General features: G+C 44.0%; 1 protein-coding gene across 3 annotated transcripts in view; it reads right to left on the bottom strand.

Moving 5' to 3' along the window:
- CPNE8 (copine 8) overlaps window positions 1-25,559 on the bottom strand; it is a 2,424,038-nt gene that overhangs the window by 758,507 nt on the left and 1,639,972 nt on the right. For all 3 annotated transcript variants that reach the window (XM_069629223.1, XM_069629224.1, XM_069629225.1), the window contains one exon: window positions 8,792-8,833. In XM_069629223.1, coding sequence (XP_069485324.1) covers window positions 8,792-8,833 — 42 coding nt within the window. The remainder of the gene's footprint in view (window positions 1-8,791; window positions 8,834-25,559) is intronic.

The following is a 25,559-nucleotide window of genomic DNA, read 5'->3' as shown; positions in this document are numbered from 1 at the left end:
AACTATTCACAGGTGAGCGGACCTCAGCAGTCGGCGATGGGTATAGTGGACATACCTCTGCTGCAAATACCCTGCTATGGTACCATAGTAGGCTCCATGAACCAGACAGATGAACTTGAACAAAATACGCTTATGGACCGGGAGCCAGTACAGACGAGAAAGAATGGGGGTAGTCTGGGAAAACGGGGAGCAGAAATGGCCACCCTAGCTGCCGAGTTCTGAAGAACCTGAAGATGCCTGATAAGACAAGTCGGTTGTCCCAGGTACAGGGCATTACAATAGTCCAGGGCGGAGAGCACCAAAGACGCTACTACAGGAGCCCTGAACTGCAGCAGGATATAGGGGAGAACCTTCCTCAAGATTTTAAGCTGCAGATGGCCTTGTTGACATACCGAGCCAATGTGTTTGTCAGCAGAGAGGGAGGCATATATCTTAACCGCAAGATCTTTGACCCAAGCAACCGGGACAGGAAAAGGGCTGTGAGAAGGGGGCCAGAATGAAGGGGTCCAGAGAGCAGTAGCAGAAGGGGGCCTACCACCTACACGTCAGTTTTTCTACCATTCAGCATGAGCCAATTGATATTTATCCACTCCCTTGCATCCTCCAGACAGGCCCTGAAATGAGAGACAGTCCCCACTGATGTGAGATCCAAACGCACAATGATTTGTGTATCATCAGTGTAGGAATAGCAAAGAAAGCCATGGGCAGAGATGAGTTTGGCCAGGGGCTGAATGTACACATTAAAGAAAATGGGCAAGATTGTAGACCCCTGGGGAACACCACAAGTGAGAGGAAAAGAAGTGGATAAAGAAGGAGGAAGAGAAAGAGACTAGGTGCGGTTAGATAGAAAGGATCTGAACCATGCCAGCACGGTACTAGTAACACCTGCTTGTGCAAGGTGCTCCAGCAGGACAAGATGGTTAACAGTATCAAAGGCAGAGGAGAAATCCAGTAAAACAAGAGCTTCCATGTCACCCTGGTCCTGGAGTCACAAAAGGTCATCTACAGCGTCAACAAGCACTCCCTCAGTCCCGTGGCCAGCATGAAAACCAGATTGAGAAACATCAAAGTAGGAAGAGCGTTTACAGAAATAGGCTAAAAAATGGTACGTCCAAAGATTCAAGAAGGTTAGCCAAAAATGGAAGAAGAGAAATGGGGTGGAAATTAGCCAAGGCAGAAGGGTCCAAAGTGTTTTTTTTCAGAAGGAGAATAACCAACGCGTGTTTCAGATTAGCCAGAATGGTGCCCATGATAAAAGAATAGTTAATAGCTTGGGTGATAAGCGTAGCGATAGTAGGCATGATACTCTTGAGCACATAAAGAGAAATGCCATCACTAGGATAGGCAGACCTGAGCTTGGCCGTAGCTGACAATGTCTTGCACTGAGAAAACCGGAAAAGACCACAGGTCATCTGTCTCCTGGATCTGTGTTGGTGGAAAAGGTCTGCTCTACCTGCACACCAGAAGGGCAGATTTGTTTGCAGATAGTATCTATTTAATCCACAAAACAATTTGCAAGGGAATCACGCATAGCCTGGCAAGGGACAACAACCTCATAGGGAATGGAAGAGAGAGGGTGCACACTACTGTTCAGCTCTCTCTGCCGTTTAAGCAAGCCTTCAATCAAAGTGGAAAAATGAGCACACTTGGTTTCACGGACAGCCTTAGCATAAACAGAAGAGGCCAGGTGCAGCAGCAACTTATCCTGAGGGGCACAGGTTATGGGGTACATTTACCAGCCCAACCGAAATCCCCTGCATCACAAAACTGCATTTTAGCAGTTACAGAAATAATGGCTGCGCTGTGTCTGCTGAGCACATATGGGGCGAGATGGAACATAGACACCCCGAGAATGGCTGCATTTATTTTCTTCATGTAAATCCAGAAAGAAGAATTCAAAGGCAGAATGGCCAGCGCTGCTGTGCTGTCATCTCAAAAACTTAAAACTGCACAAGAAAATGTCCTGGAGTTAAAAAGACCTTGCACTGGTGCTACTTTCATCGTTAAAAATCTCACAGTTTTGTTCTAAGTAAAGCACATCCATGTCCATCTATTTCAGGTTGAACACCATCAAATGAGGGCCATCCCTCCCTGAACGGCATTGTTTGGTCAAATAAAGTATGTGAACAGCAGGGCATTTCATTTCAGTCCACACGGCTAACATTCACTTTGGAAACAAATGAACGCACGTACGCAGAGCACTCCAAAAGAAGCTCTCTCTCTCCTTTGCCTGGTGTCAGTTTCAAAGACCCCATTTCCCAATCATATCCCTGTGTATAGAAATTGACCAGAGCCATGAAAGCATTCAGAAAGGAAATGCGAGGGAAAACCACATTTTGTAAAATGTACATGAGCTAAGAAGCACACTTGTAAAACCACTTTTGCAAAGCAGTGAAATTACACTTTGAAAGCTAAATTTGAAATCATTCCAAATATTCACACAGAAACAGTTTATGTGTGGGACTGGGGTGGTTTAAATGTATATTATATTTATTTATAAAAAGACTTGGGTTCTGGGGAAGAAAGAGAGAAAAAGAAAAATGTCCTTGAAGACTCCAGAACAAGTTTGGCAAGGCAGTGTCACGACCCTTAACCAAAACCCACACTAGCATGTCCACATGCCAGTTAAGGTCAGGGTTCGGGGTTCCATTAGGGCCTCGGGAGCCTTGCACTACCTTCCAAGACTCTTTTGGAGTCAGTCCTGGCGCCTTTGGAGCCAGGCTCATATTCAGTATAAGGAACATCTTTGAAGGGGACTACTTTTCTTTGGGCCTGCACCCACTATGGAGGCACCCACACAGTCTAGTTCCCTAGAACTAGACTATGCGGTGTAGTGTTTTGGGTGTGGTAGCCCGGGACTACTTTACCTGGACTACTTTGCTGGGAGGCTATTTAAACCACACCTAAGCAACAGAACACGCTTCGCGTTATTGTGCAGCCTGCAATGTAACGCTCACCGTGCCCAGTGTCCTTGATACCGGCAATCCTCGGAGCAACAAGCCTGCAGAGGAGAAAAAGAACATAATTAATAGATTCTTACCTGCAAACTCCATCCTGTATCCGCCCGACGCTCGTCCATACTTCTGCTACTCGCGGTCGCCCATCCAGCAATCGGCATCTTCTGGACATCATGTACTCACCAGAACGAAGCAACCTGAAGGCAGAGAGAGAAAGACAATGTTAGAAAAGGTTACTTACGGCGTAAGCCTCAGTCATCACGAGAACCTCACCTGGTTGGCCGGCATTGTTCCAGAATACCACGCTCACCGGAGAAGACCATTGCGACCTGTAAGGAGAGAAGAAACACAGGTTAGCAAGTAAAAGGCGAAGTGGCGCCACGCTGAGCACGTTATGTACCAAATCGTAGTGCGTTTCTTGCGCCATCCATACCGGCAGGTGCTCAATCCAACCAGCACGACACATCAAATCTCCCGCTCACCTAGGAGGGGTAAAGAAAAGACATTAACCACAAAGAAAGGAAGGCAAGGACAGTAACATACAAAGACTGCTGAAATAAGACCTACCTTAAAGACACTTGAATGGGCTTGCACCAGTGAAGTAACTCGGTCGGCCAAGCCCACTGAAGACTATGCACCCCTGCAAAGAAGGCAGGACGAGGAGCACGCCAAATATTACAATAAGGTGAGGAGAGGGCCATACCAGGGGAGGTGGGAGAAGACCGTACCTGATCTTGAATCCAGTCCTCCTGTGCTTTCAGGCCCGACTTCCATCGAAGGCACCACCCGGGATCGGGAAGGGGGTTCCAGGCGCAAATCAAGCAACCAGGGCTGAGTGGCATCCCCGTGGATACCAGGTGAGCGTAACAGGCAGGCACTTTGAAGGTACCCAGCCCCCTTGGGAAAGGAAGCCCCTTCACAAATGTGAAAGGACCCAGGTGTGGAAATTCGGACCTCGTCAGTCTGACCAGCATTTATGCTGCAAAGAACAATGGACCAAGGGGAACTAGCCCGGTCACAGAAGCGGGAATTCCTTTGACTCCTCTCCTCAGCTTCAACTGCCTAGGATCAAATGGCGCTATGGTAACCATGTTGTTCTGAACTGACAGAGGGGGCAGGCTGTCTGTGGAGATTTGAAGGACCCCCAGAGTGACAAATGCCATCCATTTGAATTAAAAGACTTTTAACATTAAGACATTCATTTCAATACTCTGAATAAGCAGTAATGCGAAATTATAACAATTTTTATGGGATTTTTAGATACACCGAATGAGACTGGGGGTGCCCTGGAGAAATGGAATGGCAGAAAAATTGTATTTCCGTATGAATTAGAAATGGTACAGACATGAAACTTGAGGAAAATATGCCCAATACTAATATTTATATATGGAGTCTGTTACAGAATTGTTGGTGTTTTGTTTCCACGGAAAACATTGACATTGTCCCCGAAGGGCAAAGCAGCATCGCACAGACTTGGCGTATCAAATGGCATATTCCTTGTAAAATATGGGACCTGCCTAGCTGATTTTTATGATGACAACACTTGTAAATAAGGGTTTTTGTTCCATAAATTATGTTGGTAAAAGTAACTGTGGTGAAACAAAGCATATCATAAAACACACACACTAAAATTGATGTTACTTCCTTCAGTCCAATCAGCTCGGAGGGAGGTGGCAACAGGAATAGCCTGACCTACCCCATCCAATATGTATGTCCAGGTTACTTCTGCCCACATAGTAAAACATTCTCTGATGTCATCCTGCTTATATAAGAGGGAGGCATAGGGAGATCCAGACATTCAACATTCAAAATTCACCCTGCAAGACTCCAGAAACCAGATCCAGTCAGAACCTCCTATCCAGGCAGAACCACCTATCCACAACAAAACCCTACAAAAAGTCCAATAATTCAGGGAGAAAGGGTGAAAGGCTTCTGATCCTTCTGGGAGAATCCAGGGACCAGACCTGTCTTTGCCCAGCTGATGCATCCCGCTGTCCACAGTGACCAGACCCCTGTTGCCCCGTTGTTCCCCTAAAGGAGAGCCCAGCTGCTGCCCAGGTGACCAGATCCTTGTCCCGCTATCCAGAGACCCGGTTAGCTGTCCAAACTACCCAACTCAAGTGCTTTTTTAAAAGTATCACCCTTCCCCAGTACCAAAAACGCATACCCCACTCTGTTGCCTTCCATTCTGTTAAAACCCTATAGAAATCCTATAAGTACCCTACTAACTTCCCAAATTGTTAGCATCCTTTGGGTATCCTGTTCTTAGAAGAATCAGTGTTAGTCTCCATGTGTTAGTGTAATTTTTTTCAGATAATTTCAGTTCTTTGTGTAAGTCCATAGTACCATTTTTAAATAAATTAATTAATTTCCATAAAGGTGAACGCGGCGCGAATAGGTTAACATTGCAAATTAACCTCCTTGCGTTCAGTGTCTTTCTTTAATAATCTAGCAACTAAAATATAGTCTCAGTAAAACAAATTATTTTGCTAACAAAACCGAGTTTGCCCGTGAAATTGTTTCCATTCTAAAATTTGATTTTCCTTTCCTATAAAGAAACTCCTACTGTCACCCCATAAGAGTAACCCGCACACTTCAGTATCCTATCTGTTATGTGCATTTATACCCCATCAAAAAAACAGATTTCCGATTTTGACTGTTTAGTCCATTTCCTTAGCTGTGTGCTTGTTTAAACCCGTGAAAAATAAGAAATTGCAATTCTGCCACGTGTGATTTTTGCGGCACTGCTTTCCTTCCCAAAGTCGATTTTGTCATCTGTATTCATGTTGTTTAGTACCTTGCCTTGTTGCTCCTAAGCTTTCTTGCCTCTTTAGCCCAGCCACAAGAATTCCCGTCTTATTCATTCTACCGCACATGTAAACTGATCTCTAACTATCCAGTGAATTCCCAGTGCCATTTTGCAAATTTTTCAAGGGTTTTTCATTTCGTTTTGGCCTCCCATTATGGGGTGGTAGGTCGGACTTCAAATCTTGGTCAGCAGGTGTTTGGGGGGGTATTGCAAGGGGGGTGCATAACCTCAGTGCAATCGAAAAGAGTGATCTTGCTTCTACCTCCACTTCTGTAACTGATGTTAGAAAGTGCTAAATTTTGCTGTGTATTATCACCACGCTGGTGATTGCTGCCCTAAATTGATTTGTTTGATTTTGCATTTCAATTTTAAAAATAAATAAATATTTCATTATTATACACCGGCCTGGTTCATGGTCCATTGCAACACGGGGTGTTTGTCAAGGGGGGTGTGAGACGGGTTGGCTGCCTTCTCAAAGCAGAATCCGAAATTAATAAATGTAAAAGCGTTCTTATTATGCCCACATCCCTTAACAGTGAAAAGAGTACTGGGCTGGAGTGTGCTGTGTCTTTAAATCCGTTAAAAGGTGGAACGCCACATATGCTCCGCTTGCCTCCTTTTAAGGCAAAATGCTCGAAGAGTGTCATTGAACCAGAGTCGGAATGGCAAGCTCTCGATCTAGAGCATTTAAGAGGGGCCAAAGACTCATCCGAGGCCAGACAGGCCTTAGAGATACAGTCCAGATCTAATGAGGAGCAAGCATCACAAGTAGTAATCAAAGAAATAGCAATTTGGGCAGGGGGAACAGTATGCCACCTACGTCGGGCTACAGAAAGAGTGTTGGATCTGATAGCAGGCGACGAGCAGTTCTATACAAAAGGAATCCAAAAATAGTCAGACCAAATCACAGTATAGGGGGCAAAAATGGTAGTGCAAAGTTCTGATGCAAAGATGAGATTCAGGATGTCACCCAGTTTATGAGTTGGACTGGTAACCAATTGAGGAAGGGCCAAATCAAGCATGGCAGAGATAAGACCATTACCCAAGGCATCAGATGAGTCAGTGAGTTTAAGATTAAAATCGCCCAGTACCCAGAAGTGGAGAAACAGAGCTGCAGGTGTGAAACCAGTTCAACAAATAGTTCAGAGATCTTAGAATTATAGCCAGGTGGCCAGTCGACAAGCAGAATATGAGCAGAGACAGAATAGGAGATAACAAGCCAAGCCAAAATGACTTCCATTTTAATGCTATGCTCCATACCAGAAGAGTACCTATCAGCTTAGATCCAAATATAATCGCAACTCCTCCTCCAGGATGCAAACGAAGAATCTTGAACTGTGGGGGAAGGAGCCGAACCACCACAGGATCAGAGGACACACTGAATCATGTTTCCATTACACGCAGAATATCTGGGGCATGCTCACTGAAAAGCTCATGACACTTAAAGAAATGAGCTGCCAGAGAGCGGGCATTGATAAGCCTGCACTTAAGGTGGGGATGGATCAGGGCCGGGGCATGGGGCAAAAACAGTTCACTTAACGTCATGCCAATGGGAAAAACTGTGGAAGGAGGAGCGAGCTGCAATATTGCCTCCCGGTTGAGCCCTGGATTAAGGAATACACTCATGTGGGTACAAGGATCAGAGCCCTGGCGCACCCCCTCGCCACGGACGAGCACAGACGAGCATGCCTAAAGCACGCCTTTGGCACTCTGAAAGCGCGCCCACTGCGCATAGTCTCACCCGGCACATAAGTATGTGGAAATATGGAGGCCATGGAAATATTTCCCCAGCCGACCACCAAGAAAGGACTATGATTTTTTTGTAAGACTGGTTAGTTATTATAAAATGTTTATTCAAATGTGGGATGCATCGCTGATAAGCTAGTGGATCGTTCCACATACAAGTTTATGCTCCATGAGCAGATTACAAGTTGCTCTGCAATTCAATCAGCCACAGGAGAAAATGTACTACAAAGGTGCCACATTTATTCACTGCCCTGGGCATAAGTGACAGTGCAGAATCACAGTGAAGGGGCCATGACCCGACCACAAAGAAACTTGAGCCCTGTACTTCCATCTGATTCCAAAACGGCCACTGGGTCATTTCAATTGTCAGAGGTGCATGCTGGCTGCACATGTGATAAATATGACCGAATGAAGTGCATAATCTAGTTAGAGGGACTAAAATAGGAGGGAAAAACCAATAGAAAGTCTTGTTAGGGAAACAAGGCCACGTGAATGTATAGAAAAGGGTTGAAAGAAACCGAAGTTAAAAGGAGCCAGCAGAAAATAAGAGCATGAAGGGTGCTGGAACCGGGAGAGGCCCTGGAGAGCTGACAAAGTTGAGAAAGCAGAGAGCCGAGAAAGCTGAATGGCACAAAAGTGATCAGTTGCTCAAAAGAGCTAAGTGGCCCAAGAGAACCAAGTAGTACAATATAGCTGAGTGGCCTAGGATCGCTACATGGCCAACAGAACTGAGTAGTGCAAGAGAGCTGAGAGGCTACAGAGTACTGGGAGAAATGGGAAGCCTGACAGAGCTATGTGGCCTGAAAGTGGTGAATAGCCAAAAAAGTTAAGTGAACAAGAGAGCTTTGTGGCCCAAAATATGGAAAAGGCCCAGGAAAGTTTAAGGACATGAGGTGCCTGAGAGGACTAAGAAATGTAAGAGAGCAAAAAGCCAGAGAGTGGTTATCAGCTGACAAACCAAGAAAACAATAGGCCTGAGGGGTTAGAACCTCAAGGAGAAGCATGGAGGCTGCTGGAAAGTGTTTTTCAATGGGATTTTCTCATTGACTACGCTTTGTGAATCAGGCCCAGGGAGTACAGAGAGACCCAGGAGATTGGGATTAGCTTCTAATTGACTGCTTTTCTTTCTAATTAGAGCATCCAATTGAGACACTTCTTGAGTTATGGTTTCTCATTTTCCCCTCTAATTAGGCCACACATGCAACAGATGAAAAAATCTTGAGTACAGAATTCTTATTTGATTAATGGGAGCATGCAAATGATATCAAAGTAAACATACCCGCCATCTCTGTCCCAGTCATATACATCTATTTTGATTGTTCTGTGGAGAAAAAAAACACAACATATTAACAATCAGGAAGGAAATATGTGAAAAGAATGATGTCTTGTTAACATTCTACAAATTGCTTATTTTATTTTTAAATTTCAAATCAGGCCCATATGAAACTATACATGTTGAGAATCATATTTTGTTGACTCAATGGATTCTATATCTTTCAACAAAATAATAGACATGGGGTCACCTTTGCAAAAAATGCAAGTTGTGAGCACTTTCATTTTGTTCCAGACTAGTTAGCTTTAGTAAATGTGAGTAAATCGGAGTAAAATGCCGCCTTTAAAATATTTCCGGGTGTTTAATTTCGTAAGGCAACATACTACAGAATTGACAGGAAACCAGGAACACATCTAGAATATGTTTAAACCATAGCCCACATAACTAGCAAAAACAAAGATATTAATTGCCAGTAAAAGATATAGGGCTGCCAATGTGTGCATTGGAGGGAGTGCTGGGAGAGTGCTGTTGGCTTAGTTGGAGGAAGCACTGTTGCTGCTGGAGATTTCACGGTTTTTGCTGATTGTCCCCGCCCCAAGTGAAGCACCTCCTATAAATGTGGAGACTGCGCGCATGTTGGTGGGCGCGCATTGGCGGGAGTGCTGGGAGAGGGCTGTTGGGTTAGATGGAGGAAGCATTGTTGCTGCTGGAGGTAAAGCACCACAAGGAGCACGAAAGACCTGATAGACTCTGTTGGACTTTAATGACGTTAATGAACAAGATATACTCTGAAAGGACTTTATATGTTCCCACTGAATCTTCTAGGTTAAACAACTAAATTGTACTTTCAGATTTTGCTGTTTTTGCTGATTGCGGCACCTCCTATAAAAGGTGGCGGCAGTACGCATTTTGGCGCACGCGCATTAGCGGTAGTGCTGGGAGAGTGCTGTTGGCTGTTAGCTGATAGAGAGGGGTTTTCTATTTACTAGCGTTTAAACAGCCATTAAGATTGGCTCCCTTAATGGACAGCTAACTCCACGGGGATTATTATTGGAATCTGCCATGCAAAACACCCTAGTTTAGCCCTTCTGAGCAAATTCATTTTGATGTGAGTTTCTTACAAATAATATGGGCGATTTACTGAGTGTGAAGATTTCAATTTTTTTCATCCCGTCGACTGCTGGTATTGTGATCCGGTACTCTGTTTGTGCCGTAACAGCGGCTAATGGCAGCAGGCATACCCCGGTCACTGCCAGTATTGTGGGAACAGAGGTTTTGTTGTATGCCGATTAGTGCATGCCCATTAAGAGTGCGGTAAGGTCTACTCTTCAAAACATTTAGGGGTTTGGTGGTACGGGAGAGGTTGTGCCGTCAAGCCTGCTTGAAAATGAAGAAAAAAACACGGCAAGTCGAAAGGATATAATAGCTGCCCCTTTGGTCTTTAGTCACAGAAGGAATAGACTATCTAGGGCTATGGCCACGTCGCTACCACCCTCTCCTCAAAAAGAGCGTGAGGAGAGGGGTTGCAAAATGACCATTAGCCCCAATGAGGTAGATATGCCATTTCAGACCCAGAAGGCGCAGGACCACTCACAATCACTTTATGCTGAAGATAGAGAGTCAAATGTGTTGGGGGACATAGCTGTTGGTTCAGAGATGTCAGCAGCAACTGTTACAACTAAGGGGAGGCAGCTCGATCATTCCTTCCCTGATACTCCTCCAATCTTTCTAAGTGGTGAAATTACTATGGTGGCATTGACCCAACACTTGAGCGAGGAGGGGGCAGTGGAAGAGGGAATTAGGGATACTACCGCACCTACGGTATCCCCGCTACATCGATTAATGACCCAAACTCAATACTGGAGGCAATTCTGAGTGTGAAAGACTACCTGTTTTGCGGGAATTACACCTGCATATAGGCTATTTGAAAGATCTGGCGGTCTCCTTGAATACTATATGAACATCCCAATGCATATCAAGGAGGGCCTAAACAATGTTGTTAAAGCAATTCACTTGTGTGTAGGGCTGACAGACGTTCCCTGGAAAGGATATGTGATGGGGAATGATTTGACTTCTGGTATGGAAGAAGTGTTTGCTTCTCCTGTAAGTGGGATTCAAGTGGATGCCCGAGATGAAGAAGGTCAAGGGCTTTTTTTTTTTTTAGATTGTGACCTTAAAAAAACACAAAGAAAAAGGAGAAAGAAATGAAGTGTAGAATGGCCTCGGAGTTAAGGGCCTCGAAGACCATATCCCAGAAATACCTGTGCGAGGTGGCTTTAAAGGACCTACAGGTCCATTATTCTGTAGGGAAGTCTTTGGGGGAATGGGTGAGGAGGGGGACGAGGACAGGGGTGGGGAATGAAGGAGAGGACGTTGATAGTAAGGACATATGTAATGGGGAGTGACTGGTGGTCCTCGAATAGAAGCCTCAGACCCCACTGATTTAACACTAGTATGCCCCGATTATGAAGAGGGCAATAAGAGATTGACAGATGCCTTCAAACAAAATCAAAGGGGCAGAAGAGGCAACGGTACGAACATGAGGTAGTCAAGCAAACCTACAGCATCTTTAATCACCCATTGCTGCCACAGAGGCAGCGTTCTTGTCAGAGGCAGGGGACACAGATAGTGAGGAATAGAGCTGTGGCAGCAGTATCTGGGGCAAAACATGGACAAAATACTGAGTTGGCCCCTAAAGGCACACTAATGGGCATTCTGCCTTACAGGAGACTCCTGTGCCCCTTCTGTAGGAGGGAGGTGCAAAAAAACTACATTTCCCAACAAGCTCTGGGACGCCTAGCACCAAAACGAGGCAGCGCTGGTGGGGCACACCAATGTGCATGCGCAAGACCCAAGGCACAGGGCTTGTGCTTGAGTCTTCACGCAAGAAGGACGCGTCTCGAGCAGGTCCAGCCCAGTAAGTTAATGCGAGGGGCCACGCCCCACCGGAACATTACCCGGCCCCTTGCCCTGAACAGATAAGTACTGCAGCACGCTCTGGGAGTCTTCCCATCACTGCGAAGACCCTGTGAAACCAGCCCTACTATGACCAGACCACACAGACCAAGAAGAATACAAACCCACGACTACATACTCAACCCAAGAAGATGGAGCAATGAGGCTCAAGCCTCGGTATCCAAAAAATCACTGCTGATGGATAAAAATCTATCAGCAAGAAAAAGAACAAGCGCGGGAGTCTTCCAGGAGAGGGGGGACACGTAGGTGCCCAGACTCAATTTATCAGCCCCTGCACCCGATCAAGCTAAGTTGTCCCTCATGAACGCTGCAGTCTGATTACCTACCTTAACTTGTCTGCGCAGTACAGATGCTTCTTACCCGCGTAGCACCAGAGACAGATCGCTACGGACTACAGTCCAAGGCGAATACCTGCATGTTTTTGGATGCTTTTGTGAGCCACATGCAGCCGATTTAGTGCACGTTTAAAGCCACCTGCGGCTTCCCCAACGGATGTGTTAGAACCCAACCCTTTCCCCCCACACTTAAGAACGCCATGTGCGGCAACACATGTTTTAAACTGTCATAGGGATTGAATAAGTAAACACATGTGTGAGCATTGCCATGTGCAGCGAAGTGCCTAGCAACACACTAATGCAATTACTTGTTTACAGCATTTGAGCTGCTCCTGTGCTACCCAGTACTGCAGGACCTTTTGCCTGCCCACCGGAGATAACAGGGAGACACTCCACAGCAACTACATACCTAAGCTAAGTGCTTCACGCTTTCCTTATGAAACCACAGTAGTGGTATTGTTTTATGTTACTCATGTTAGCAATGTATTGCTAGGGGTTGAGGGAGCAGTGAATGTTTGTGAATGAGAGTGAGAACTAAGGGTATGCTGAAGCATGCGCAGAGATCTGTTTTCCCTACAATTCCCCTTTCCTATCCATAACTATTCCCTAACCCTTTTTCTGGTTTTCCTGCAATCCCCCAACCCATCCAATCAACGTTACGTTACGTTACGTTACCATAACCCTCCTTCCCTGCGGTGGTCGTGGAGCCATGTGTAAGCCTTGACTTGCAGGTCCCAAAACCACAGTAGGGGTGGTTGGTTTGGACCGCTCCTGCGCCTCAGAGCTGTGGACCTTGACAGTTCTAAGGAGGGGAGTTGTGAGAGGCAGCTAAGAAAGGGGAGAAATGTGTGTGATGAGGAGGCGGCGGGACAAAAAGACATTGGTATCATTACACAGCTGGGACAATTCTGGGGACCTGCCTCCCCAACAGGGGGGGAGAAAGAAGGGACGGGAAACGGTCCAACCGCCGTTGTGGGATACAGTGTGCAATGCATGAGCCCCCGCTACAGCCTGTTGTAGGAACTGAACTAGATGTAAGGGCAAAGGCCCACGCGTTGCTAGAATTGGAGCTGAGAAATATGGTGAATGATATTCTGGCAAAAGGGTGTAAGACAGTTGAGCCCGAAAAAACAGTGAGGGAGGAATCACTGGATCATCTGGCTTACAGAACTCTGATACTCCCACGCATAGAACAACAGATTAACTTGCTAGTAAATAAGCAAGTCATGGAGCCAACTCACTTACAGAGTACCATGAGTAGGAGTGTTGAGGGCAAAACATGGCAGGGATCGAAGGAACTGAAAGATTGAAGGGCCTATCCACCCATGTTAAGAGAACCAATTTTTCCGCAAGAGCCAAGTGTGATCCTAAACTATCTGTTTGATGAAAGAGGGTCCGACTCTCTATACAGATCATGCATTTTTGCCCTTTTTGGGGAGATTCCAGCCTTCCTCTTGATCACGTCCACAGACATCAAACTTGTAGATTTTATTCACCCTTTAGGTCTGACTATGTGAGACTGGTAACTCCTTCACCATTGGTGCGATCTATACTTCTTAAGAAGTCGAGTAATTTACAGAAATATGGTTATGATGTAACTAACTATAGGGAAGAGAGTAGTTTGTTTCAGGCTGCGGGTAATAGTTTCAATAGGGAGAGTGTAGAACTAGGAGGTCATCCAAGAGGGTCCGAATTGGCGTTGGCTAGCGCTTTCACTGCTATTGCCCAGCTAAAGTCCATGAATCAGCCACTTTAGGGAGATCTTGTGCCTCACTTCTGTATCCTGGAATGTGAGAGGTCCAATGATGCCTTATGTAATGACTTAAAAGCATTTGATCTAATCTTTTTTACAAGAGGCATGGGTAAAAAATTGTCTAATATTTGATTGCTATGAGATAACTAGCCTCCCTGTACACCAAAGGTCTAGGGGGGTAATCCCATGGGAGGCTTGGCCATTGCCATTAGAAAAGGAAGACATTTTACAAACGTAAGTGAATGGAGGCTACAGGAGGTAATTCTGCTAACTGCCTTAAAAATACTGAATGTACCAGGTATAATTGACCTGCTCTTAGTCAATGTCTATTGGAATCCAGGGGAAAATGTGGATACTGCTTTGAAGTAACCTGATTGATTATTGGTTAGTTATTTGCCTGGGGGTGAGATATTATTAGCAGGACACCTAAATGTGGACTGTAAGGTTAGGAATAGCAATGCCCAGGAATATCATATGATGAATCAGAATACTGTAACACAAAATAAAAGGAAAACTGTTTATGGCACTGAATGGCTGAATTTTGCAGAAAGCTGGGGGTCTGTATTAAATCGAAGATGATACCCCTACGTGGTCCACGAGGGAGGTTAACTCTGCACAGGTTATGTCTTTCTGTCCCTTCTACTGTTCTCCAGAATAACAGATTTTGAGATAAGGGCCACGCAGCACAGTGATCATGCACAGCTATGTCTGCAACTGGAGTGGGTTGCACAGGAGGTAGGGTCTGCTTCTGTTTGGAATGATGTAATTGTGAATGTGAGGGGTAATAGACTAAAGTGGACTGCAGATAAGACCGAAAGATGTAATAATACTATGATGGTAGACTTTATTTCAACATCAATGGAAGAGAAGCTGATTAACTATTCGCTGGCTAATTTTCTGTCACACTTAGAGAAATATTTGGCAAAGCTACTGTATCCTAAAAAGAGCAACATGGGCATATCTGACAAATGTAGCCATGTCTGTGATCCTAATGTGAAAGAACATAAAGCGGAATTACACAAAGTGATTAGAAATATATATAAAGAATTAGGTATCTGTGAGTCAAGCAAGGAGCAGGTGCGCAAGTTAAAGCAATCTTATAAGAATTCGCTCAAATTTCATCATTCTGTATTATATCAAAAAGATGGGGAAAGGATGATGGCATCATTAAAGGGTGATAACTCAAGAAGCTTTTGGGAATTAATAAACCTGACTGAGGTGAAACAACAACATTTGGTAACCAATCCCATTGCGGAGAAGGACTGGTCGCTTCACTTTCAGAACTTCTATAAGAATCTGGGGTCGTTCGGAGAAGAGCTTGATGTTGCTGGGTACCACTGGAATGTTGACATATCAATTAACACTATTGCTAGGATTATTGGGAAATCTAAGTCATCAAAAGCAGGCGGCCCCAGTAATCTAACAAACATACTACTAAAACAAAACGCAGATCTATGGGCCAAAATTCTCCATATACAGTTCTCTGACATTATCAACCGTAAAAGCATTCCTGTTTCATGGCAAATATCTCACGTTGTACCTATCTTTAAGAAAGGCTCTAGATTGTCTACTCTAAACTATAGGACTAGTGCCATCATGGATGTAGACTCAAAAATCGTTGCTGCCATCCTACTCGAACACATAGAGGTCTGGTGCTCCAATAAGGAAATACTTGATTATTGTCAGATGGGATGCACAAGACAAATGGGTATGGATTGTGGGGGACTGTTGCTTAGTTGCCTACAGAGATTTTCCGGGCAATGCAATACAACCTCGGTGTATGTGGCATTGATAGATTTGTCCATGGCATTCGATGCTGTTAACAGACATGCTTTCTGGAAGAAATTAGAGGAGTAAGGAATCCCTAAGGGTCTCCTGAGCATTTTAATCTACTTACGTAAAGGTTCACAGATGCAAGTCAGATTGAACTCGAAAGGTCTGATGTCAAGTAGCCTTCCAACATATAACAGCTTATCCCAAGGCTGCATATTGGCTCCTAATCTATTTAATCTGTACATGGCTGATGCTGGAAGGGCCCTTGAAAAAGCTTCTTTTATTTCCCCCCAAAATGTGGACACTAAAAATTACCTGGGCAGCATATGCAGTTGATTTTGTTTTGTTTGACTGTACTCCTATTGCTTTACAGCGGATCATTAATGCCTTTGGGCAGTATATGGTAGCTCATGATCTAAAAAGTTTTGTTGGAAATAGGATCATAAGATACTCTGTCAAAAATAATATGCAGTGCCTGGGTTATCCTATTTTAGCGAACCATAAAAGATATTTTACCGTAACTATTTAAGAGCTAAAGCGGTTATGATGGCTAGTTCTCAATGACACACTGTTGGAAATGTTATGGAATGAAGGTGCTGCCTAGACTATGTTATGACTTACAGTTTTTTCCAGATTGGGTCTCTCTTGAGTTGAAAACAGTAGAAAGCCTGATTTGGAGATTGGTTCTATTCCATTTGCCCAAATCTGTACTAATACAAATTATAAAATCCAAAATAGGTCTTCAATCAATTTCCAGCATAATTCAAAGGAAAAGATTGTCCTAACAGAGGAAGTATGAAATAAGCCCAAAGGGGAATTTTTATAGTATGTTAGTGGGTGATGCTACTGAAGGCTTTATAAAAGATCTTCGCACAAACGGATTACTTGGTCCTTCATAAGATGGGGACGTCTTTGAAAACTCTTATGTAAAACCCTCTGAAGGTAAACAATATGATCATATGTAATGATTGGGCTGTCAATCGACAGGAATCCTCAGGAAGCCTCAGATTTTCAACTGTATAACCAAGCTGTGTTGCCTCAGAAATTGTTTGTGTCTATGGAAAAGTACCTGAACCGATACTCAAGTAAGGGAGTTAGAAATAACATCATGCATTTTCGCTTCAATGTGATGAAGACTAATGAAATAGTAGCAATGTGTAACAAATAGGGGGAAATCAAGGGTTTCTGTAGGCATTGTCAGATTAACTCCGAGGTGGAATCCCTATTTCATTTACTGCTTATGTGCCCAGTCCTCCAGAACACAAGTTTACAGTATTGTAGGTCTTTTCTTAGAAATCGGGAATGAGTCTTGAGGTATTTGTTTTGGTTATCTATGCTTCATGGGGACTCAATGCCCCTAAAGTTAAGAGTGCTGTCATTTTTAAAGAAGGTGTGCAAGTTGGAATGAATTATGTAAATCATATAAGTCTTATTTGTACTGAAGTTTACAATGGGTGGTTTGGTCCTGCTCTGATCTTGTATGCATACTGTATTTTTTTTGGGTATTGATCTTGTATCCACACTGTATTTTGTTAACCATTTGAGACTGTTCCCATTGTCCAGATTGTTTTTTACTTTCTATTTTAAAACTAATAACTATGAAACTGTAATCTGTCTTAGATTGTATGAAACTAGGTTAAAGTATAATGAATTCTTTTAAATGCAAAATCCTACTTTTGTAAAGGTTCTATTAACAAAATACATTTGATTAATAGAAAAATAAAAAAATAGGACTGCCGGGTGGAGAGTTACCCCAGAATGGTCAAATTGGATTTTCCTCTTTGCAGGGCCAGTATGCTGGACGTCATAGTACAAAAGGAAAGGGTGGATGCTAGCTTGAAAGTGTTTTGTGTGCTATGTAACTAAGTCCCATGCCTAACCCTAGGACATTACGTGGGTGGCCACAGGGGCTGGAAGCTTCACAGAGATAGTGAATACTGGGCCCAGGGTGACATGGTGAGGTTCACCAGGTAACCCCCACTTAGTCCCTGTTAATAAGCAGTGGACAGTTCCCTGCAGTTTCCGCATCCTTTCCCTATGAGAGTGTCAATGGTAAAACCCACACCTTATATACAAGATGCCCCTTCCAGGTACCTTCAGCAACCCAAAGAAACATTCCTCAAAGACTCTAAGGACTCATTTGGAAGCAAGTGATACTTTCCTTTTAAGGGAGACAGCCCTTAGCTCTAGGTAGTCAGGACAGTCGTGAATTAGTAACAACAGGCTCTCTTCATGGCTAAAAAGTATCAACTATCGTATAATTGTGGAGACCATATGGACAGCACCTGTACCTGGAATGCTGTGAAGTAAAAGCTCTGGGCAGCATAAACAGTTCAGACTCTTTTATTTAAGCTAAGCTCACAGCGACAGCAGGCACCACCCTTAAAGGCAGAACCCAACTGAAGCTTAAAGAACATCCACAAATAATAACACTCTGAGAACACACATACATCACAGTGGAACCAAAGTCATAAAGCAAGTGAATGGAACATTGTGATTGATCTACATCCACATATAGAACTATGTTACATATAATTCATTGCCCAATGCATGCTTACTTATGTAAGCATAAATAAGTAGACTCAACACATCTCCCCCCTTCCAATGACACAGAGTTACTCTAATACATAGTCTCGCAACCAAAGAGGTTTTCCTCTCCTCCTTTCTGCACTGGTATTAACATCTCTGTCTTTTTGAACACTTTTATCAACTCCTCCGGAGTCATACACCAACTCATTGTCATTGCCTTTGTCATTACCATTAACATTTTCCCCATCCTCTACTGCTTGACCATTGTTATTACATTTTCCAGCATTCTCCACCTTCCATTATGACCACATTTCCTCTTACTACAACTATTTTCTTGGGCCCAATGAATTTGCTTTCGATGCATTTAGGGGACAACCTCGGGTTTTTTACATATACAAGTTCACCTTCTTTCCATACCAAACTCTTGGATTTCTTTTCCATGTCAAACCTTTCCTTGTATAGATTTTGGGCTTCTTTGATGAGTGTCATAATCTTATTCCTGTCAACATTCACACTCTTGGCCAAGTCAAGCCACCCTGGACAGAGTTTTGTGCCCGGCTGTCTGCCCTTGAGAGACATAAAAGGTGACACTTTGGTAACGGTGTGGGGCGTCGTGCAATAGTTCCAAACCATTTCTCTCAACACTTTCTGCCACTCCAAACCTGCTGCCATTGCTAACTGCAAACCTCCCTTCACAAATCTATTGGCCCTCTCTACCAGCCCATTAGCCCTGGGTTGATAAAGTGCCATTCTGTAGTGCCTTATGCCAAATTTTATGAAAAACTCAACCATCTTGTCAGAACAAAATTGGACACCATTATCTGAGACTAATTCCGTGGGGAAACCTTCCCTGTAAAATGTTTCTTCAAAAAATGATATCATTTGGGCTGTGGTGGCCTCACCAATTGCCTTCCACTCTATCCACTTCGAGTGGTAATCTACTAGCACAATTAAGTACTTGAGATTCTCCCCCAAATTCTGCAGTGGGCCCATCAGATCCACAGCCACCTTTTTCCAGGGTTCACCCGGAACACTCACAGGTCTCATGAGTGCTTCCCTAACCACTTTACTTTTATCACTCCTCTCGCACTCTCTGCAGTACTTAACACACCTCTCTACTTCACTGTCAACTGCCGCCCACCAAAAGAATTCCCTGATGTATCTCTTGGTTCCTCCCATCCCTAGATGGCCTTGATGAGCTATACTCACCAGTTTGGATCTAACGTTACTGGGTGGGACCACTTTAGTACCCTTCCTGAGTTTTAGGCCATCTTCCGATAGACTCATCTCATCCTTTATTCCATAGAAGCAGTCAATTTTTTTTTCCACAACATTTTTGTGAGGCCACCCTGTCCTGGTCCATACTTTGACCTGTTTTAATACAAGATCCTCACCATCAGCAATCTCCCACTCATCTTTACTTATGGCATTGCATTCAACCTCAGAGATACTCAAACCTTGCTCTAAAGGTACTTCCTCCGTATCCTTACTCTTCCCCGGTAGCCTAGACAAACAGTCTGCTACTACATTGTCTCTACCAGCTATGTATACTACCTTGAAATCATAGGCTAGGAGTTCCATCATCCATCTAGATATTCTAGGTGATCCTTTGGCCCATTCCACACTACCTAGTAGTTGAACCAAAGGCTTGTGATCAGTTTTTACCGTAAAAGTTTGACCCCATAGGTAGAACTTAAAATGTGCCACAGCCCAAGCAACTGCCAGCACCTCCCTCTCAATAACAGAGTAGTTTTCTTCTGCTCCCTTCAATGGTCTAGAGGCAAAAGCAATTATATGTTCAGTTTTACCAGAGTCCACCTGAGACAAAGCCACACCTAGGCCCATATTGCTTGCATCAACCGATAAAATAGTTTTCCTTCCTGACACAAACCCTCCTAAAGAGGGTGCTCGTACTATGCACTCTTTTATTTTCTTAAAGGCTTCTTGGCACTCACCCGACCACACAAACTTCACATTCTTCTTCAACAACTCTCTCAACGGAGTGGAACTGGTGGCAAAGCCATTTACGAATTTATGGTAGTTGCAACGCTCACCTGAACTCTGCGGGAACCTTCTGGAACTCCAACTGACTTCTACCTTCCTGGGAACTAGACACAGAATTTCTGTGAAGAAAATAACAATTTTCCCTTCCTTAGTTTTCTCTTGTTAAATAGGAGGAACAGACTGGTAACTATGGGACCAGCAATAGCTCACCTTGGTATTTAATTTGTTGAGCTCTCCATCCTGTTCTATACAGGGGTGCAAGTCCTGAAGATGGGACACAGGAGAATGGTTTCTTTTATAAGGGGCTAAATGGGCACTTATGGAGAGCAATTATCACTGGGAAAAAAGGAAATGACAGAAACCCTATCCTAATTAGACCCTAAAAGGGGCAATATGCTGTGGTGAGATGCGTGTGTAAAATTACAGAAAAAAGAGCTGTGAAGAACTTCCTCACTACAATGCGTGACGGAATAGTAAACCCCTGAAACAAGTAGAAGAGTCAAAAAACTACTCGGTCGGAAACATGGAAGCACCTTATGACCTTGCGTAATATGAACATGAGTGTGACCAAAAATATCTGACTAGAAACAAACTTCCAAGGCAAACTCCACAGAAAGGGCACGAACCCGCTAATAACAACGTAGTACCCTGAAATGCGTGAGGGATTCTAATAACATTTATACACAATTCAATGTATCTGATAAGGCAGCAAAAACGAAGCAAATGCATTCGCACATCACTGGGAGTACTTGCGTGAGAGAAAACTGCCACGGACTGTGAGGTGAGGAGACCGCTATGACAGGACTCCGGACTATGGACTGTGACTGAGCCGGGACGACAGCAAACTGGAAAATACAGGAAGGGAACTGATAACTAGTAAATGTTACTCAAGGAATGAACAGTAATTATCTGTGGACAAGGAATATTGAGCTGTGACAGGAAACGGAGGTACGCAGCGAGCGTTCCATCTGAACTCAGACAACAATGCGAAGCGCGAGCCTCCTGATGGGCGGGGCTTAAATAGTCGGCACATGAAAACAACTAGACCCGCTAGCTAACTGACCCAGAGGCACCAACTAGCGGCCATTAACGAAACTCCAACCAACCATTAACATGGGGAATTAGAATCAATAACCAGCTAGGGCAAATGAATTCCCTATGAACCTGGATCTCTTAGGACTAGTATGGGAAAACTAACCTGTGGTCATGACAGTACCCCTCCTCAAGGACTCTCCTCCCGGTTTATTGGGGTGATTCTGATGAAACCTCTTTAACAATCTAGTGGCATGTATGTTTTCTTTAGGTTCCCAAGATCTATCTAAGGGACCGTAACGTTTCCAGTCAACCAGATAAAAAACCTTGTGCCTGACAATCTTGGAGTCTAAAATATCCTTCACTTCATATTCAGATTGATTGTCTTCAAGCTCAACGGGAGCAGGATCTGGTTCTAAACGAGTATCTGGCGTTACTGGTTTCAGTAAAGACACATGAAAAAGTGGATGAATTCGCATCTTCCGAGGAAGGGTCAATTTCATTGCCACTGGGTTGATGATGGCTTCTATGGAGAATGGACCCAAAAATCAGGGAAGAAATTTCTTTGAACCTTTCAACATCAAATTTCTGGAGGATAGCCACACAGAGTCTCCGACTTGAAACTTAGGAGCTACACTTCGATGGCGGTCAGCAAACTTCTTCTGACTTTCCTTGGCTGCAGATAAGCTAGCTTGAGCCCTAGTGTGGGCCGTTGAGATGAATTCATGGAGAGTTTTCACAGCAGGCATCTCTAAAGGTTCTGGAGGGTCAAAGGCAGAAGTTCGAGGATGTCTACCATGTAATGTATAGAATGGAGTAAGCCCAGTAGAGGAATGAGTTGAATTGTTGTAAGCATATTCTGCCACCCACAATATATCCAACCAAGAGTCTTCTGTTTGATGAAGCATGCATCGTAAATACTGTTTTAAAGTCTGGTTGGTGCGCTCCATCTGACCATCGGTTTGGGGATGATGGCTGGTGGATAGTCGAACATCAATCTTGGCCAGAGCACAACATTGCCTCCAAAATTTAGAAACGAATTGACTACCTCGGTCTGAGATTACAATGGAGGGAAAACCATGCGCCTTAACAATGTTCTCCAGAAATATCTTGGCCAATCCAGAAGCAGTCGGAAGTCCTTGGACTGCGATAAAATGTGCCATCTTGGAGAATAAGTCAACCACCACTAGAATGGTGTCAAAACCCCTACATGGAGGAAGATCGGTAATAAAATCCATTGACACGGTATGCCAAGGACTCGGTGGTACATCCAAAGGTTGAAGAAGACCGGCCGGTCTTTTCTTAGTATTCTTATTTTGTGCACAGGTTCCACAGGTTTGAATAAATTGAATGACATCTTTGCGCCACATAGGCCACCAGTAGTGTCTCTTGATTTTTTCCAAAGACTTTGTGACCCCTGGATGACCCTCAATCAAGGAGCTATGGTAGTTAGCAATTACTTGTCTTCTCAGTTCTTCAGTAGGTAGGTACAAGCGATTTTGATAATGCGGTATATCCTCCTGCAGGGTGAATTGATCGCCTCGATTAGTCCAGGCAAGCAGCTCTTCAGGAACCACATTCCTCTTGACTTCCTTCAGTAGTTCTTCATAAAAAGGGTCTGAAGTGTTTAGTAATCCTAAAACCCTTTCTCCAGCAATGATGTTGTTTGGAACTTGGGGAACAAAGGTCTCGTCTTCATTGCCAATCCGGGACAAGGCATCAGCTTTCCCATTTCGAACCCCTGGCCGAAAAGTGATGACAAAGTCGTACTCTGCTAAGAATAAAGCCCATCGCAGTTGTCTAGCCGATTGGGCCTTGACTGAGCGGAGATACTGCAAGTTTCGGTGGTCAGTAAGGATGGTGACTGTGTGTTGAGCACCTAGCAAATAATGTCTCCATTCCTTTAAGGCGCACTTGATTGCCAACAGTTCCCTGTCTGTAATTGTATAATTTCGTTCTGCAGCTGAAATTTTTTTCGACCAAAACGCCACTGAATGCAAAACTTGAGTCTGTGGATCTCTTTGAGACAAAACAGCCCCCATGGCAGCACTCGAGGCATCTGTCTCTACAATGAAAGGTAAGTCAGGACGAGGATGTCTCAATATAGGAGCCTCAGTAAACTTGGACTTGAGAGTCTGAAAGGCAACTGTGGCCTCCGGGGTCCAGGCAAACCTCTGGTTCTTTTTAAGCAAAGACGTGATGAGATGAACCAACTGCGAGAAATTTTCCACAAATCTTCTATAGAAATTTGCAAAGCCTAAAAAACTTTGGACTCCTTTCACCGAAGTTGGAACTGGCCATGATAGAATTGCCTCCACCTTACGAACATCCATCCTCACCCCTTGAGAGGACAGCACAAACCCTAGAAACTCTACTTCAGGAACATGAAATTAACATTTTTCCATTTTCACAAAAAGGGAGTTCTCTCGCAATTTTTTCAAAACTGCTGAAACGTGATTCACATGCTCCGAGGGGGTTGCTGAAAAAATCAAGGTATCGTCAATGTATACTACTGCGCAGACATCGAGAAAATCTTTCAAAACGTCATTCATAAAGCACTGAAATGCTGCTGGCGCGTTGCATAACCCGAATGGCATGACTTGGTATTCGAAGAGGCCATACTTTGTGCGAAATGCAGTCTTCCACTCGTCGCCTTCCTTAACTCGGATCAGGTGATACGCCCCTCTAAGATCCAGTTTGGTGAATATCTGAGCTCCTTTAATTTGGTCCAACAAATTTGAAATGAGAGGAATAGGATATCGATTCTTGACAGTAATCTGGTTGAGTGCTCAGTAATCGATACAAGTTCTGAGATCGCCTTCCTTCTTGGCAACAAAAAAAAGAGGTGAAGCAGCAAGAGACTTAGAGGGTCGGATGAAACCATTGGCTAAGTATTGGTCTAAGTATTTCTTTAGGTGAGAATCTTCTTTCTCCGTTAACGAATAAATCCGACTACACGGAATTTCACTTCCAGGAAGAAGATCAATCTGACAATCATAGGGTCGATGTGGAGGAAGCTCCTCGGCCAATTTCTCTTCAAAGACGTCTCGGAATTCTGCATACTCGGGAGATAGTAAGCCGATTATTCCTAACGTTGATACAGAGACCTTCTTCATTAAACGGGAATCATCCTGGGTGTTTGTTTTACAGCAAGATTCTCTACACTCAGCAGCAAAGGTCAGAGACCGAGTTCGCCAATCAATCCTTGGGTTATGTTTCTCCAACCAGGGCAAGCCAAGTATAATTTGGAGTTGGGGAGCGCTAATAAGGTCGAACATGATTCTCTCTTCATGTTTCCCCTGACAACACATAACAAGGTTCTCCATGCGTTGAGTAACAGGACCTGAAGCCAAAGGCGTATCATCGACTGCTGATACATTTTCAGCTTCGGGCTTGTTCACACGAGGAAAACCCATCCTAGTTGCCAAATCGATATCCATATAATTTCCAACTGCTCCACAATCGATGTAGGCTTGCAAAGTCTGCATTCTGGTGGGCTGTTTCGTACTGGATAAGGTAATGGGAAAAACAAAATGTGAGGTCACCAAACCTTTTTCCATGCTCGACAAGTTGACCTCTACACTTGTCGGGCACTGGAGTTTTCCGAATTCAAGTCCTTCTTGTCTGGGTTAACACCTCCAATAGGCTTCCTGGAAGGTTTAATAGGACACTCCTTGAGAAAATGACCAGCCTTACCACAGTAAAGACACAACTGTTGTTGGCGTCTCTTGTCTCTTTCAGCTTGTGATATCGGTCCTCTGACGGCTCCCAACTGCATGGGTTCAACGGAACTCTCTGAACTGGCTCTCAACTGATTTTCCTTGGTGCGCACAAAATAAGTTCTGTTTTCTGAGCGAGAGCGATCCATCCTTCTGTCTTGCAATCTCTGATCGAGTTGTACCGTTAAATCAATAAATTCTGCAATTCCTTCTGGAGGATTCACCACCTGAGCCAGGACGTCTTTCAATTCATTACGTAGTCCTCTCTGAAATAAGGTGGTTCTTTTCTCTGTGGGCCAATTTGTTTCTGCCACCAATCTGTTAAAAGTTGCTACATATGCCAACAATTCCTGGTTACCTTGGCGAAGTGAAAGCAACTCATTATCCAGAGTCTGACCCTGAGCATGACGTGCAAACAATTTCTCCATCTCCTTCTGAAAGTCTGCAAGATTTCTCAAAATCGGATCATCCCTATTTACTAACAGGATTGACCAATCAGCTGCATACCCACCCAAATAGGATAATATAAATGCTACCTTGGCCTGATCAGAAGGAAATACCCCAGGGCGACAGAGGAAATGAAACCGGCATTGGTTGAGAAAAACCGCAAACTTTTTAGGATCTCCTAGAAAGTGTTCAGGAGGAGCTAATGG

The sequence above is a fragment of the Ambystoma mexicanum genome, chromosome 12 (assembly GCF_040938575.1).
Source record: "Ambystoma mexicanum isolate Mex_15411 chromosome 12, UKY_AmexF1_1, whole genome shotgun sequence".
NCBI lineage: Eukaryota > Metazoa > Chordata > Amphibia > Caudata > Ambystomatidae > Ambystoma > Ambystoma mexicanum.
This window is presented reverse-complemented; position numbering and strand designations above follow the sequence as displayed.